Below are 16255 nucleotides of genomic sequence, written 5' to 3' on the forward strand. Positions count from 1 at the left end.
GGTTACTAACCATGGGGGGGTGGTGAGGCGATATTCCAGAGAGTGCGAAAACCTGGCTTTTCAAAATTATGCATGATTCGTTGCTGTCAGTGGCGTAGCGTGGGGGGTGCAGGGGGGGCCGGCCGCACCGGGCGCAACATCTGGGGGGGCGCATTAGATGCATTTTACTTTAATTACATCAGTATTTTCATAACAAACAATACATGTGCTTAGGGGGTAAGGGTTTCTTTAACTAATCTAGTGGAAGAGACTCGAGTGCTAAAATCCACGGGTTAGGGGGCGCAAATTACTTGCCTTGCCCCGGGTGCTGACAACCCACGCTACGCCACTGGTTGCTGTTACTTCGAACTTTTGTTAAGGGGTGCAAGAATATATCAGAAGCATTCTAGGGATGCGGGGTATAGAAAAGGTTGGGAGCCGCTGCCCTAAATATGTATGTATGTGCATATATATATATATATATATATATATATATATATATATATATATATATATATATATATATATATATATATATATTACTAACAAAGAATTAAGGGAGACTGAAATGCATTTCTAACTTATTAGTTTTCATCAGTCAGCCATACCCTTCTGAGATTCGAACCTGGGCTGATTGCACATTAGGCTGAGGAATTCTGGGAGTTGAAGTCTACAAGTCATAAAAGGGCCAGGTTTGAAGAGCCCGGTTCTATCCTCTTGCCACCAGAAATCCTCATAAGTGCCTTCAGCGCCATCTTTATGCTGATGCTAAGCCTGGAAGATGACGGAAATGAATTCAGATAATTTCGGCTTGAGGAACTGAACCTCTATGGCAGACATGTCAAACACAAGGCCCAGGGGCCGGATCCAGCCCGCGAAGTGCTTTCATGTGGCCCGCAAAGCCATCCTGGAAACAGTGAGGGAACGGCCCCCACTGCCTTGGCCCTGGCCCAGAGACCCTCCTTCTGCCAGAGACCCTCAGATCTGTCCCACTCCTGCCCGGGCCCCCATAGGCACCCTTGATGCGAACGATGTAGAGCTGGCCATGCCCACCCAGTAGGCCATATGCACTCTAGCCACACCCGCCCAGTAGGCCACGCCCACCCTGGCCATGCCCACCCGGCCCCCTGAGGGCAACTGCAATGCTGATGCGGCCCTCAATGAAATTGAGTTTGACACCCCTGCTCTATGGGATCGAATTTATATTTGAAATGACTCTTTGCTGGTGCAATTTGACAACATGTTGGCAACATTCTGTCAGATCAGTGAATGAAACAAGTAATAATCCTTGGAGACAGAATTCAGCCCACAGCTCTGAAATGGCAATACTGAACAATGCTGTTGTGTTTCTTGTCTGGTCTTCATTTTATTTAAAAGAAAACATTTGTCAAAGCACTGCAGTATGTTCCACCAAGAGCTGAACAAGCAAAAAGAACCAAACCAAACCAAAACTGAATTTAACATAGAATGGTAACAGATTTTACGTCCTCTTGATATGTGTCAGCTCCCCAAGATAGCCCAGACATGAAACACAGCCCGATGTGTTCATTAAAGCTACATTAACAGAATCTTGCAAATCTAATAGTACAGATACAGATAGGCGGGCCTTTTTTAAACAGCCTATTATAGGCTTCTTTCTGAGTGTCTGTCTGTTATGCAACTGTGGGCTATGCCCTCTCTTATCTGATTGTTCCTTAGGCAACATCTCTTCCTCTTGTCTTCCAAAGTCATTGCATCATGCTAAATAAATGTACCATTAAATATATTGTTGCACTTTGATAGGGAGTAAGGGGACTGCTGCACTCCTGTGGCATCTGAAACACTTTTTAAGTGTTGTTTTTTGAAGCATCCACAGCCCTATTCTGTACAAATATATCACAGAACCAAGCCATGGGGTACACCACGCGCTCCAGAAATAATCAAACATTTTATGGATCATTCAAAAAGGAACATGCTACTTTGAATTAATTAATAGTCCTCCATAATTCTTATGGGGACTATTAGGAAACTTATGGAAACTGTTTTCTTCATCTAGAAAGGGGGTATTATAGTACCAACAGAATGCCTTTAATACAATAAATACATTTATGCTAATGTAAACTCTTGTTTAACAGAATAATAGATTTGGAAGGGACCTTGGTGGTCATCTAGTCCAGCCCCCTGCTCAAGCAGGAGACCCTACATCATTCTGGACAAAAACAAGCCATTATTTGTTACGAATGGAGGCAAATATATGTGTCCCAGGATAATGTTGCAGCATCCAATCTGGGTCGGTCCCCAGGATCAAAGGTTTAGTCTTCTGAGCTTTTGGACTTGTTCTGGAACCCATCCTGAGGGAAACTCTCTCTCACCAGAATGTGGGTCCCATTCTGGTGAGAGAGAGTTTCCTCAGGATGGGCTCCAGCACGAATCCGAAAGTTCGAAAGACTGAACCTGTGATGCCGAGGACCCCCTCAGATTGGATCCAGCCATTATTTGTTAGTTTCTTAATATGTATTAAGAATTGATAATGTATTTGCCAAAATGTATGGGGAAGAATAAAGAATGAAGTTCTGCTCTCTGGTTTATTTGTCTTTGTTTTGTGACTTGGTGTGTATCCTCCCTACAAGAACAAAAGCCAGAAAAGACTATGGAGAAAAGTGGCTCATGAAACAGCTTTTTATAGGGCAGGAAGCCGCACTCTTTTGTGAACCAGCATTAAGCCACAATATTTATACATTTGCAAAATTTCCTTCTCTCACATCACTGCTTTGCCCATGTACCTATGACTGAGAGCTAGTTTTGATAACATTCAATGGGTAATATAACTATTATATATCATATCATATCATATCATATATCATATCATATCATATCATATCAGACAGAGTTAGACAGAGTCTAAGTCAGTGCCATAAAAATGAACTAAGAGGGGGCACTGACAATCACTTGTGAATTACAAAGGTACACTGTGAAACCCTTTCACATCTTCACCAGTAGCTGTGCCAAGAATTGAAAAACATGTTGGGATCCCAAAACTCTACACCAGGGGTGTCAAACTCAATTTCATTGAGGGCCACATCAGCATTGTGGTTGCCCTCGGGGGGGACGGGTGGGTATGGCCAGGGTGGGCGCGGCCTACTGGATGGGCGCAGCTGGAGTGCGTATGGCCTACTGGGTGGGCATGGCCAGCTCTACATCATTGGCATCAAGGGTGCCTATGGGGGCCTGGGCAGGAGTGGGACAGATCTGGGGACCTCTGGCAGAAGGAGGGTCTCTGGGCCAGGGCCAAGGCAGCGGGGCCCATTCCCTCACTGTTTCCAGGATGGCTTCAGGGGCCACATGAAACCACTTCGCGGGCTGGATCTGGCCCCTGGGCCTTGTGTTTGACATGTCTGCTCTACACTATTAATCCTCTATCTAATCTTTCCAGTGATGCTATTCTCCTCAAGTGATGCATATTGAAAAATAGTTGGAGGCAGAATTGCCTAACAAGCCAGTCCTGTTTTATCAAGCATTTCTTCCTTTCATTATGATACTTTTTTTTAAAAAAACAAACCAACAAACCCAACCCTTACCTATTTGGGACTGTGCCACCATGGTGGATTTCCGGTCACAGAGAGGAGAGAATGGTAGCCCCAGCTCTGCCTCTTTATCTCCCTAAAGTTTGGGGGGAAAAGATATGATTCTCAACATACAATTAAAAGTAGGTGAAAGTAAAATGAAAGTGAAAGTAAGTTTGAGCATTCAGTGATTACAACTGTATATGTTCCAAAGCATTTAAAAGCCAGACAAATAAAAGATGAGAAATAAAAGATACACAAATTGGTAAGTAAGCTTGTCCCTTTCTCACTGCTTGCAGTAGGACCAGTGGTTGGATTCAAATATGTGAACAACCGGTTCTCTGTGTGGATGCCGCTTCTGGAAGTCCATTCTGGGCCTGGGCAACAAAAAATTAGTTACCCGTTCTGCCGAACTTGTGCAAACTGGCTGAATCCCACCACTGAGCTGTATCTGTCATAGTGACTGAAGGAACCTCTTGATTACTCAGGGTCTGGTGTTATATGTCCTTCAACGCATTCTCTTCAGTATGTCAACTGAGATTTGTTTTATTTTGTGTTCTATCAACTTCTCGACAAGGTAAATGGATATTCTGTGCCCTTACTACAGTATTAGAAAGATAACACTTATTCAATGAATTGAGGACCTGATTATATTTGTGCAGATTGTTTATAATATATATTTGGTATGGGCAAGTGTAATGAAATATGGTATAGACTGAGGGGTTTTAATTATTTAATTAATGGGGTTTTAGTTAAGTTCAGGGATTAATTTAATCTTAGTTTTAATCGATTTTAATTGTATGTGATGTATTTTAACTTTTAATTTTCCCTGTAAACTGCCCTGAGTCCTACGGGAATAGGGCGGTATATAAATTTAAATAATAAATAAATAAAATAAATAAATATTCATTTATACAAAACATAGCATATACAATATAGAGTATGGTGGAAGAATGATAGTTATATAAATGTATTAGAAATAAATATTTATGTGCTTGAATTATATTTACATTCAATAAGTACTGTATATACAGAATTGTAACTGTTAATTGTTGCAATGATGTATTACACTTACTTTCTTTTTTGTTTTGTTTTTCACTTTTTATGTGCTATTTATTTGGGATTGTATGTATTTGCATTGGTTTAGTGTTTTGTTCCTTTTCTTTTTCTATTATTTTAAAAGCAATAACAATAAATTTTAAAAATCTGTTTTCTCTTAACAGTGATGTCCTGGCTGTTTAGTTACCATATTTTAAAATTATAATTTGATTTATATTTCCAGTCCTGGTTTATCCAGTCCTGGAATTTAATAATTAATTAGCTTTCCAAACATGGGTCTTCCAAACTTTATAGCTATGCTGGTTGGACATTCTGGGAATTACAATTCCAGTTCTCCTAGAAAGCACCAGGTTGCAGAAAGCTGCACTACACAATATTTTTGCCTTTAATTGGGAATTTTGCCTGAAGGAAACTATGCTTAATAACTAAACCAAGTGCACAAGTGAATGGAAAAGGTGACATGTATGAGCAATACTAATTCCTGATTTATAACGATTGGTATATCTGCGCCCGTTGTATAACCTCACTGTGCTGGATTAGAAAAATAACACGCACTGTTCCAAAATAAAAGAAAGGGTTCAGTTTGATTACTTTGGGACAAACAAAACATCTAAAGGGCTTCTTTTGGCACCTCCAAAAATCCCACCCATTTCTTAGAAACTGAGTGCCAGGACAACCGCTTTAGAAAGCAGTTTAAAAGGATTTATTTTTGTTCATGCATCCTTGCAAAAGTCCTTCTCCAGATATGTATAACCACATGGGAGACAAGTGGAAGAGGGTCTTTTCAATCAGAGAAGCCCCCGTGCCTTCCTGATCCTCATATGTCAACTTTCAGATGCTTGGAAAAGAACTCTTTCACACTGATTGTCCAGGTTTGTACCGTTGTTTGCTCCTGTATTTTATTCTTTTTTAAAAAATGGTTTCAATAATTTGTGTTGAAGTTATACAGGACATTACTTACATTTTGAATTAGCAATTAAAAGACTGGAGTAAAAAAAAACAGTTAAGAAAGAAAATGGCTGATCCTAACCACTATGCCAGAGCCATGCTGGCGCGGTGGTGAGAATGCAGTATTGCAGGCTAATTCTGCTGACTGCCGGCAGTTCGATCTTGACCAGCTCAAGGTTGATTCAGCTGTCCATCCTTCCAAGGCTGGTAAACTTTTTATGACCCAAATTGTTTGGGGGCCATAGGCTGACTCTGTAAACCGCTTTCAGAGTGCTGTAAGTCTAAGTGCTATTGCTATCTGTCATGGCTTGTGAAATGTTTATAAATGCACTGGAGAGAAGTACCTGTCGAAAAAATTCTTCCATCAGGGCCTTTGTCCATCGGTAGTGCAGATCCCACAATTTTGATGGATGGCTGATGTCAGCAGCATGGAGGATCAAGGCCATGGCTCGGGCTTTGTCTATCCTGTCCATTTAAAGACATTTCTCCATTATCTCTCTGCAAAGATAAGCCTTGCTCCAGATTGGGGATGCCATTTAAAGTAGCCAGCCTGCAGCTACAGAAGGAAGGATGACAGAATGCCACTTACCCTTCTGTTTGCTGAAGAGTGTGCCTCATTGTCTTGATTTGCTGGAAATGTCCAGACATATCAGTAGATAAAACCATCTCAATAACCAGGTTGCGCAGCTCCCTGTGGGCAATCAAAGTGATTACAATGGCATTAATTTTGTACTGAGGCACGTGGATTGTACTGCATTGATTCGTTTGATTCTTAAAAGCAAAGACAACATCAGAGCTAAAATTACTTGAAACAATGAACTATGACCTGCAGTTTTGTGCTAATCAGCTTTAAAAACATAACTATTATCTATATTTTTACTGCAATTCTTTTCAAAACCAGAGATTTAGGTACAATTGGGGGGGGGCTTTCTTGGCAGTGAGCAGACTTACACATGGTTATAATTCTGTCATCAGTATCTAAACACCTCACTGGAAATCATAGACAGAAGCAACCAACAGGTCCAAAATGGGCAGTCTGTGCCTCATAGTCCACTTCTAGCCCATTTTGGTGGTCTGAAGTTGGTTCTGTTAAATTTCCAGCAAAAAGAAAAGTAATTAAACATGTTAAGGACAAAATCCCACCTTCCCTCCAGGTGAAGGAGAATGGACTTCAAATTTTAGGCCTGTTCCAGTAACATAATAACACCACCACTCTATAGAAAACAACAACCTCTAGACAGAAAATAATTGGACCTACATTAATTATGTAATTAGAGAAAGAGGTCCCCTTCCAAAAGATACCCTACCACAGGGGTCCCCAACCCCCAGGCCATGGCCATGCAAGTGGCGGGTGTGTGGGCAGGTGTGTGAAGCTACATTTGTGTAATTGGGTGCATGCGCCACCACTTGTGCAAATGGAGCTGCGCTTGCGAGTATGTGTGCCTGTCCCTCACACGGAACCATCCCCTCTACCCCCTCCCGCTGGTCCACCAAGTTGAAAAGGACAGCTGCCCTACCATAAAGGGTTCCTGTCAGAAAAAATCTCTGTAAGGTGATAGAGGTAGTGGATGAAAGAGTACAGCAACCACATTTGTGATAGAAATGTGTTTACATGGTACTCTCTCTGTGTATATCATTTAAGACAATCTTCCCCAAACACCTTGATTTGTCAATCTTATTTTGGAAAGGAAATATTTTCTATGGAAACAGGGAAGCATGTTTGTCATTGATTAATAATGGGCAACCTCCTTTCAATTAAATGTCTGGGATGTTTGCTTGGTGGCGCAGTGGTTAGAATGCAGTATTGCAGGCTGACTCCACCTACTGCCAGGAGTTTGATCCTGACCGGCTCAAAATTGACTCAGCCTTTTATCCTATCTTCGTTCAGTAAAATGAGGACCCAGATTGTTGGGGAAAATATGTTGACTCTGTAAACTGCTTAGAGAGGGCTGTAAAGCACTGTGAAGCAGTATAGAAGTCTAAGTGCTATTGCTATTTATGATTATAAGTTTTAGGTTATTTTATTCTAGCTTATGTTATCTTGCATATGTGAATGCCTGAGCTTGTCAGTAAGTATTATGAAGTGGTTTGATTTTAGCATTTTCTAGGACCATGTACGTTCAGGAACATTTTTGCAAGCTCATTTTTTCCCTCTACATTTTGAGAAGGAAATGAGATCTGGCAAAGGCGCTCTCTCTCTACTTCCAGCCACAAATCTCTAGGAAAAAACTCAAAAGGTTGTCCTCTTTCACTTGTTTGTAATTATTGTTGTTGTTGCTAATGGTATATATATATATATATATATATATATATATATATATATATATATATATATATATATATATATATATATATATATATATACATACATACATACATACATACATATATATATGCTTGTTAACTATTTTTAGATTACCTTGCTAGGCCCCAAACATGGGACAAATCTTTATTTCCTGTGTCAGCCTAACCTGAAGGCCATCGACAGGCAGTAGTCACACCGGTGACAGCTCATATTTGTGTAAATTTTAAATTGCTAACAAAGAATTAAGGGAGACTGATATGCATTTCAAACTTATTAGTTTTCATCAGTCAGCCATACCCTTCTGAGAGTGCAACCTGGTTGCACTCTCAGAAGGGTATGGCTGACTGATGAAAACTAATAAGTTTGAAATGCATATCAGTCTCCCTTAATTCTTTGTTAGCAATTTAAAATTTACATATATATATATATATATATATATATATATATATATATATATATATATATATATATATATAGTTTGTTAAGCATTCAGAATACACTTGCTTAGTCCCAGACACGGGACAAATCTTATTTCCTGTTTCAGCCTAGCCCAAAGCTGAAATATTGAGTCAGAACAGCCTGAATCTCCCTCCCTATCTAAAATCTCAGTTTACTCCTGAGATTTTCTGTTTTTAAAATCCCCCTTTGAATAAGGTCGACACAAAATCTACTTTTAATTCATGGTGACATTTAAGCACTGTTAAGCAGGGAGTGTTTAAGCAAGCTCTCTGCTGGAAAACGGATGGACTTCTGAATCAATGTAAAAAATTAGCGAATTAAAAAATTGCTATTCCTAAATGTCTGTGTGCAGCTACAGTAATTTATGACTGAAGTTTTGGTGTGTGTGTGTGTGTGTGTGTGTGTGTGTGTGTGTGTGTGTGTGTGTGAGAGAGAGAGAGAGAGAGAGAGAGAGAGAGAGAGAGAGAGAGAGAGAGAGAGAGAGAGAGATTGCAATGGAGGATAGGATGAAATGAAATCCTTTGGAATATTGTAACAAAATAATTTCACTTAATCCAAACATCCCATTTATAATCTCTATCCTCTCTACACTAAATGCAGGTTTTTTTTGCAGATGATCTGCTTGAACCCTTAGGATTTGCAGTTAGCTATAATGAGAGGCTGCAGTTGAATATGCTTTGGCATTTATTGGGGATGTTGGAGAATTTCAATGACTCTGCCTTTTTCAATGAACTGAACTAATTCATGGTTGTCATGTAAATAAAAAGGTAAAGGTAAAGGTTCCCCCGCACATGCGTGCTAGTCGTTTCCAACTCTAGGGGCCGGTGCTCATCTCCGTTTCAAAGCCGAAGAGCCAGCGCTTGTTCGAGGACGTCTCCGTGGTCATGTGGCCGGCATGACTAGACGCCAAAGGCGCACGGAACGCTGTTACCTTCCCACCGTAGTGGTCCCTATTTTTCTACTTGCATTTTTTTTTACATGCTTTCGAACTGCTAGGTTGGCAGAAGCTGGGACGAGTAACAGGCGCTCACTCTGTTACGCGGCACTCGGGATTTGACCCGCCAAACTGCCGACCTTCTGATCGACAAGCTCAGTGTCCTAACCCACTGAGCCACCGCGTCCCTTATTGTCATGTAAATACACGAGATTAAATGTCAACATTTTTCAGACTGTGCAACTCTCCAGATTATGTGCAGCTGTTGGCTGAAAAGTGCATTTAAAATGAATTGTTTACAGAAAAGTGCATTTTTCATAGAAAAATCAAATCAATTTTCTTTCCCCGTGTTTTAAACTCACATTTAACTACATTGTAATGACAAACTCCTCATCATAATAACAGAAGACAGATGCTACAGAAAAAATGCACTTATAAATCCATTTGTTATCTTAAGGAGAAATATCCTATTTTAAACAGCCATATTTATTATTTCTATTACTGTTTTAAATTCTGTTTTAATTCTGTTTAGTTTTCATGATATAAACTTCTGAGAGTATTTTTTTTAATCTGGCAGAATAAAAGAGATGGAAAAGTTATTTGTGCAGACGTAGGAATTGTTTTGTTGACATAACTAAAATGTGGAGATTAAATTTGTATAAGCGCCCACATTTAAAGTGTCTTAGTTTCTCATCTACTGTTTTAAATTTTCAGCCAAACTATTTCCTGTACTTTAGATATCATTGATTCAAAAAAAGATGCAGAGAAGAAGATTCTGTTCCTCCTGAGCATTCTTTAAATGCAAACCTCCTTCCCTGTAATTATTCATATCATTTGTGTAATGACAGATTTACATGAATTATGTGTAAATGATTTCATTTGCATTATTTACATAAATCTCATTATAAAAGATGAAATTCATGATCTTGTTATGTAAACAATTTAAATTGGTACAAATAAAATAAACTTAATGTTTTTTTAAATGCTTCATCCAGACATCTTTGAAAGCAATGGATTTGTCTGTTATTCTAGAGTGTGTCTGGATGGAAATTTCCCCTTTACATCTGAAGTAAATCTAGCTGATAACAGTTACAAGAAAATAACGAATGTCTTGTGCTTCATCATTTTACATGCTTTGGGGGCAAATGAACAATAAAGTCACATCAGCATTAATCGAAACATTGAGTATTTTTTTTTCAGTTTTACTATAAACTTTCAAACAAAAAGAATAACATTGAGGTAATTATCATGGTTATGTCACTTTATGAGCTCCTGAGAAGCAGATTAATTCAAAAGCAAATTCAGGAAAGATGATGTTTGTCTGGATTACATTTTAAATTTTGCACACCATCCAGGGTCTATGGGAGTTGGGCAGCTATAATAAATTCAAATGAATGGATGAATGAACGAATGAATGGATAAATAAATAAATAATTGTTCTAGCTAAACCTTCACTACCTTATTTTTTTCTTGCTCTTCCTCTCCCCCCCTCTATGCATTACAATTGCACCTCAGTCAAGCCAGGTCATGTCTCTGATGAAGTGAGCATGAACACATGAAGGTTTATGCCTTAAAAGTAAGGGGCTTTCTTTACATCCCTTTTAGTCAGTGTTGACTTCTGGCAACTCCCTGAAATTTTGGGGGCAAGATTTTGGAAGTGGTTTGCCCTTGCTGTCTTCTCAGGGCTGAGAGAGCGCATGTAACTACCTCATGGTCAGCGGTTGGACTGGTACTTTAGTAAGACTAGAATTCAGGCAGTAGGACTTGTAAGAGAAAAAGTAAGAATTTATTAGTTCTAAAAACTGCTATCACAATCCAGAACCTGGGAGCAACTTTTCTGATTAACTAGTTTTATTATTTTTTAAAATAATTATCTAGTTTTTTAAAAAAAAATAATAATGAAATGTATTAGTTGGAAAAGGTGCTACCAGATTCCTGATTTTTTTTTTATGTCACAGTAGACTAATACGACTCCTATACAAGGAGTTTCCCTAGATTAACTCTCTTACTACAATGTTCAATGCATTAGGATGCATCTAGTACAAACATGTCAAACACAAGGCCCGGGGGCCAAATCTGGCCTGCGAAGTGGGTTTCATGTGGCCCCCAAAGCCATATGGGAAACAGTGAGGGAACGGTCCCCGCTGCCTTGGCCCTGGCCCAGAGACCCTCCTTCTGCCAGAGACCCTCAGATCTGTCCCACTCCTGCCCAGACCCCCATAGGCACCCTTGATGCCAATGATGTAGAGCTGGCCATGCCCACCCAGTAGGCCATATGCACTCCAGCTGCGCCCACCCAGTAGGCCGCACCCACCCTGGCTATACCCACCCGGCCCTCCGAGGGCAACCACAATGCTGATGTGGCCCTCAATGAAATTGAGTTTGACACCCCTGATCTAGTGCATAGTTTAAAATTGGAAACCTTGGCATTATTGTACAACTACCACATGTTCCAATGAACTCAAATGAAATGTGTTTCATAATAGAGTCCTTAATAATGTTTACCCACAATCCTAAGCTACTGAGTGTCAGTTTTCTTCCTGAAAATAAAGTTGCTACTCCAGTGTTTGCATACTGAAACCAGGATATTAGTGTCCTTCACTGGCCCAAAGTCATTAACCTCTGCTGCCACAGGTTTGGATATTGAATTTCATGTATCTGTCTAATCCAACCAGATCAAATCAAATCTCAAATCACATTGGGATTTTGAGAGAGTTGATTGTGATGGCGTGACCTCCTCTTCGGCCCTTGCTAATCAGACAGGCTAGCTTTCTACAATGGCAAAGTTCATCAGACCAATACTAGATCCCAGACAATATTGAAGATGTTTTTATTGGCTCTCACCTCACCTGAGTAACTCCTTTGTTTAAAAACAGCACTGAAAGGGATTTTAAAACATTCACACGATGCAGATCATCAATATTAGAAGATATAATATCAGTCAATAAGCACTAGATTTCTGATGGTTATGAATGATGAATGATGTTCTTAATCAGGATATCAATCTTACCTCCATTCATCTTTTGTTAGATTCACCAGAATATTCATTTCCTCTTCCTGCATAATCTTATAAGCAGCACTAATATGGTGGTTTTCAAGAACGGAGCGATCATTGTACAAAATGGCAACATCTGACCTAAATACAGAGAGGGAACTAATAAGCCAGAAAGTTCACAGCCTGACTATGTTTTTTATCCATCTGTTCTCTTAGTAAGTGGAGATATGGTTGGTTGAAAGGAAACCAAATGAAAACTTTGCCAGCTGGATGTGAGACTACAAACTCTGGTGCCTGTAGGGCTTCTACATGATAATGAAGCTATTATCGTAGGTAGCAAAATGGTGTAATTTCTTTCTTCCATTTTCATTCAAATACATAGGTGAATAGGACCATCAATGAAGGAGAATATTTGTAGCTCAGGGTTGAAATGAGGGCTCCTTGGCGCTCTCTGAGCTTGCTTGTTTTCTTGCAGATGTTTCATTACCCTAACTAGTGATCAATGCTAGTGACTAGCACTGATGATGTTACCTAGTTAGGGTATGAACCGTCTGCAAGAAAACAAACAAGCTCAGAGAATAGGACCATATCCCCTAATAAGAACATTAGACTGAATCTACTTTGCAGAGGTCCATAATATCACAGGCAGCGGAAGTGTTAAAAAATTAGATACTTTGTAAACATAGAGGTATGGTCCAAACATGCCATAAACAGAAATGATAAAATCAAAAAGTGATTTTATTATTCCTTCAGAGGAGTAATAGAATTCTCCCTTGTACATTATTTCCTGGCAAATCAATGATGATCCTGTCACATCTGCTCCTCCTCTCTGTCCCTTTCTGGTTTTCCGATTCTTGTTTAGCTTCACATATTTTATATGAGAGAGAGAGAAAGAAAGAAAGAGATAAAAGTTGCAGAACACTAAATAGCCAGAAGAGCACTCAAAAATAAACACTCCTTAATTTGGACCAAAATGATGCAGATTCAGAGGCTCTGCCTCTCCAGCCCTGAGAATCAGGACTTAGAAACATGGGAAATAACAGAGCAGTCAGAAACTTGCAGTCTACTCTGATTTATCTTGGCCATGGAACTCTGAATGGAAAGGAGAGTTTTTCTGCTTCCGTAGCACACGCAGTGGCTCAGTGGGTTAGGACGCTGAGCTTGTCGATCAGAAGGTCGGCAGTTTGGTGGGTCGAATGCCGAGTGCCGCGTAAGAGTGAGCACCTGTTACTCATCCCAGCTTCTGCCAACCTAGCAGTTCGAAAGCATGTAAAAATGCAAGTAGAAAAATAGGGACCACTACGGTGGGAAGGTAACAGCGTTCCGTGCGCCTTTGGCGTCCAGTCATGCCGGCCACATGACCACGGAGACGTCCTCGGACAAGCGCTGGCTCTTCGGCTTTGAAACGGAGATGAGCACCGGCCCCTAGAGTTGGAAACGACTGGCACGTGTGTGCGGGGGAGTCTTTACCTTTACCTTTTTAACACACAAAATCAATGCATTTTAGATCCAAATAGAAAAGGGCTTGAGCTTTGAATCACTCCAGGATGAGTGAAAAACAGATTGGTTTAATTCCCTGACTAATGTGTGTGGTTAACACTAAAGAGAACAACGGCCGGGCAATGTGATGGATGGGGAAAATTCAGTCCCCTCTCTAGGAGAGGCTGGCAATGACTGTACAGACAGAAAGACTGTTGCATGATATATAGTAGTAGAACTATCAGATCCGATGACAAAGTTAATAGGTCTTTAGTGCAACTGAACACCAATTTCTTTACAAATGAGAACCAATCTTATGTTCTGGTAACTATTAAAAAAAGTGTAGGAAACCAGTGATATCTCAGATGTTAAACCAGTTTAGCCAATAGCTCAGTTTATTTTGTTAATAGCTAACTTTATAATGCCTTGGTAAAGCCACACTTGGAATATTGCATCCCGTTTTGGTTAACATGATATAAAAAGCCATAGCATTATCAATATCCTACCTCACCCACCCCAATGAAGCATTCATTACATATAAATCTGAGAATCCCTCTTTCATCTTATTAAACAAACTGCTTGAAATAATAGGAACTGAGAAAGCATAGGAAGGAGTCACTCTTGACTAGATTCTGTCTCACTGTGATAGAAAAAGGTCTACTGAACCAGTTTGACACGATGAACTTTAACTAGCAAGATCTGGATTTAAATCCCTGTTCACCCTTGAAGCTTATAGTGCAGGGGTCTTCAAAGGTGGCCCTTTTATGACTTGTGGACTTCAACTCCCAGAATTCCTCAGCCAACGTGCCTGGCTGAGGAATTCGGGGAGTTGAAGTCCACAAGTTATAAAAGGGTCAACTTTGAAGACCCCTGTTATAGTGAGTCTCTGAATTACAGGTACTCCTTGAACTTACAACAGTTCACTTAGTGACCATTCAAAATTACAACAGCAGTGAAAAAAGTGACCCATGACCATTTTTCACGGTTACAGCCTTTGAAGCATCCCCACAACCATGTGATCAAAATTCAGATGCTTTGCAACTGGTTCATACTTATGACCATTGCTGTGTCCCAAGGTCATGTGATGATCTCCTTTTGCGACCTTCTGACAAGCAAAGTCAACGGGGAAGCCAGATTCACTTAACAAATGGGTTACTAACTTATCAACTGCAGTGGTTCACTTAAAAATGGTGTCAATGGAGAAAATTTTTAAAAAGGTTGTAAAAATGGGGCAAAACGCACTTTAAAAATGTGTCACTTAATAACAGAAATTTTGGGCTCAATTATGGTCATACGCTGAGGACTACCTGTAGTTACATTCTCTTTGCCTACCAGGGGTAGGCAACCTTGTCTCTTTTATGACTCGTGGACTTCAACTCCCAGAATTCCTGAGCCAGCACAGCTCAGCTTGGAAACCTCTCCCTTTCCCCTCAGCATGGCTGGCTTAGGAATTCTGGGAGTTGAAGTCCACGAGTCATAAAAGAGCCAAGGTTGCCTACCCCTGGCCTAGCCTATGTCAAGGAAAGCTGCGTGGGCCCTGGGGAAAATGGTGGAATCTAACTATGTGAAAAAAATATGACTCTCTAAATATGGGAAGCCATTCTTAAGTGAGACAGACAACTCCATTCAGAAACCCAGAATTGTTCTCTTCATGCACTGTGCAAATCTGAAGTACCTAATAAGTAATTCTCTCAATTTACTTTATCTCAGTAACTAATTCTCTCAATTTACTTTGTCTCTTTTCTCATCTTGCTTTCACTCACTACTCCTTTTGTCTTCTTAAAACGCAGCAACAATTGTAATAGAATCTTGTGCAGTGTGCTGTTGGCATTATTAGTGTAAGTATGCATCACCTGCACATCTTCTCTAAATCCAACATTTTGGAGACTGCTCCCAGATCAGAATTTTGTTGTAATTAAGAAGCATCATGCTTACCTGGTCTGAATGTGGAAATTGTTTGTAGTCCCAGTATGCTCATAGTCATGAACTGCAGCTGCAAAAATCATGGCTAATATTTCCAGTTCAGTTAGCCAGTGCTAATCAAGAAAAACAAAAAACAAAACCCATCATCTATAATACAAATAGTTCATCTCTGCCAACTAAGATTCAATATTTCACATAATCCTGAGTTTCCTCAAGAGAACATGAAGAAAATTATAACTTACTCTTACACAAGTTACTCATCAGATTCTTAACAATATGCAGAGAAAGAAACCCCAACACTGTAGCTTTTACCCTTACCATGATCCCAGTGAGAAGCATGATGCAATGTACAGTGTGGGTAACATCAGCTGCATGGATCAAGTTGTGGTAAGGATTTCTATACTTGCTGTAGCCAATTTCCAAAGCTTCTCCAAATGAAATAAGACTTGGAACAGGAATCTGAAAGAGTCAAAAACCAAAAGCCAAAATAAAGAAGGAGGAGGAGGAGGAGGAGGAGGAGGAGGAGGAGGAGGAGGAGAAGGAAAATCTCCAAGATCAACATGTCTACAAGGTACGCAGGTATAAAAGTCTCCATGATTTCATGCACAATCACTTTTGCCATTCCAGCCTCC

The 16255-nt window shown here is 39.9% G+C and overlaps 1 protein-coding gene across 1 annotated transcript in view; it reads right to left on the bottom strand.

The window, feature by feature from the left end:
- Positions 1–16255, bottom strand: part of PDE1A (phosphodiesterase 1A) — a 38482-nt gene that overhangs the window by 12695 nt on the left and 9532 nt on the right. The window contains exons 4-9 of the mRNA XM_081313887.1: positions 15942–16082; positions 15636–15736; positions 12237–12362; positions 6118–6219; positions 5873–5993; positions 3537–3618 (exon numbers count right to left, since the gene is read on the bottom strand). Coding sequence (XP_081170013.1) covers positions 3537–3618; positions 5873–5993; positions 6118–6219; positions 12237–12362; positions 15636–15736; positions 15942–16082 — 673 coding nt within the window. The remainder of the gene's footprint in view (positions 1–3536; positions 3619–5872; positions 5994–6117; positions 6220–12236; positions 12363–15635; positions 15737–15941; positions 16083–16255) is intronic.

This window comes from Vipera berus, assembly GCF_964194415.1.
Source record: "Vipera berus genome assembly, chromosome: 1".
Lineage (NCBI taxonomy): Eukaryota > Metazoa > Chordata > Lepidosauria > Squamata > Viperidae > Vipera > Vipera berus.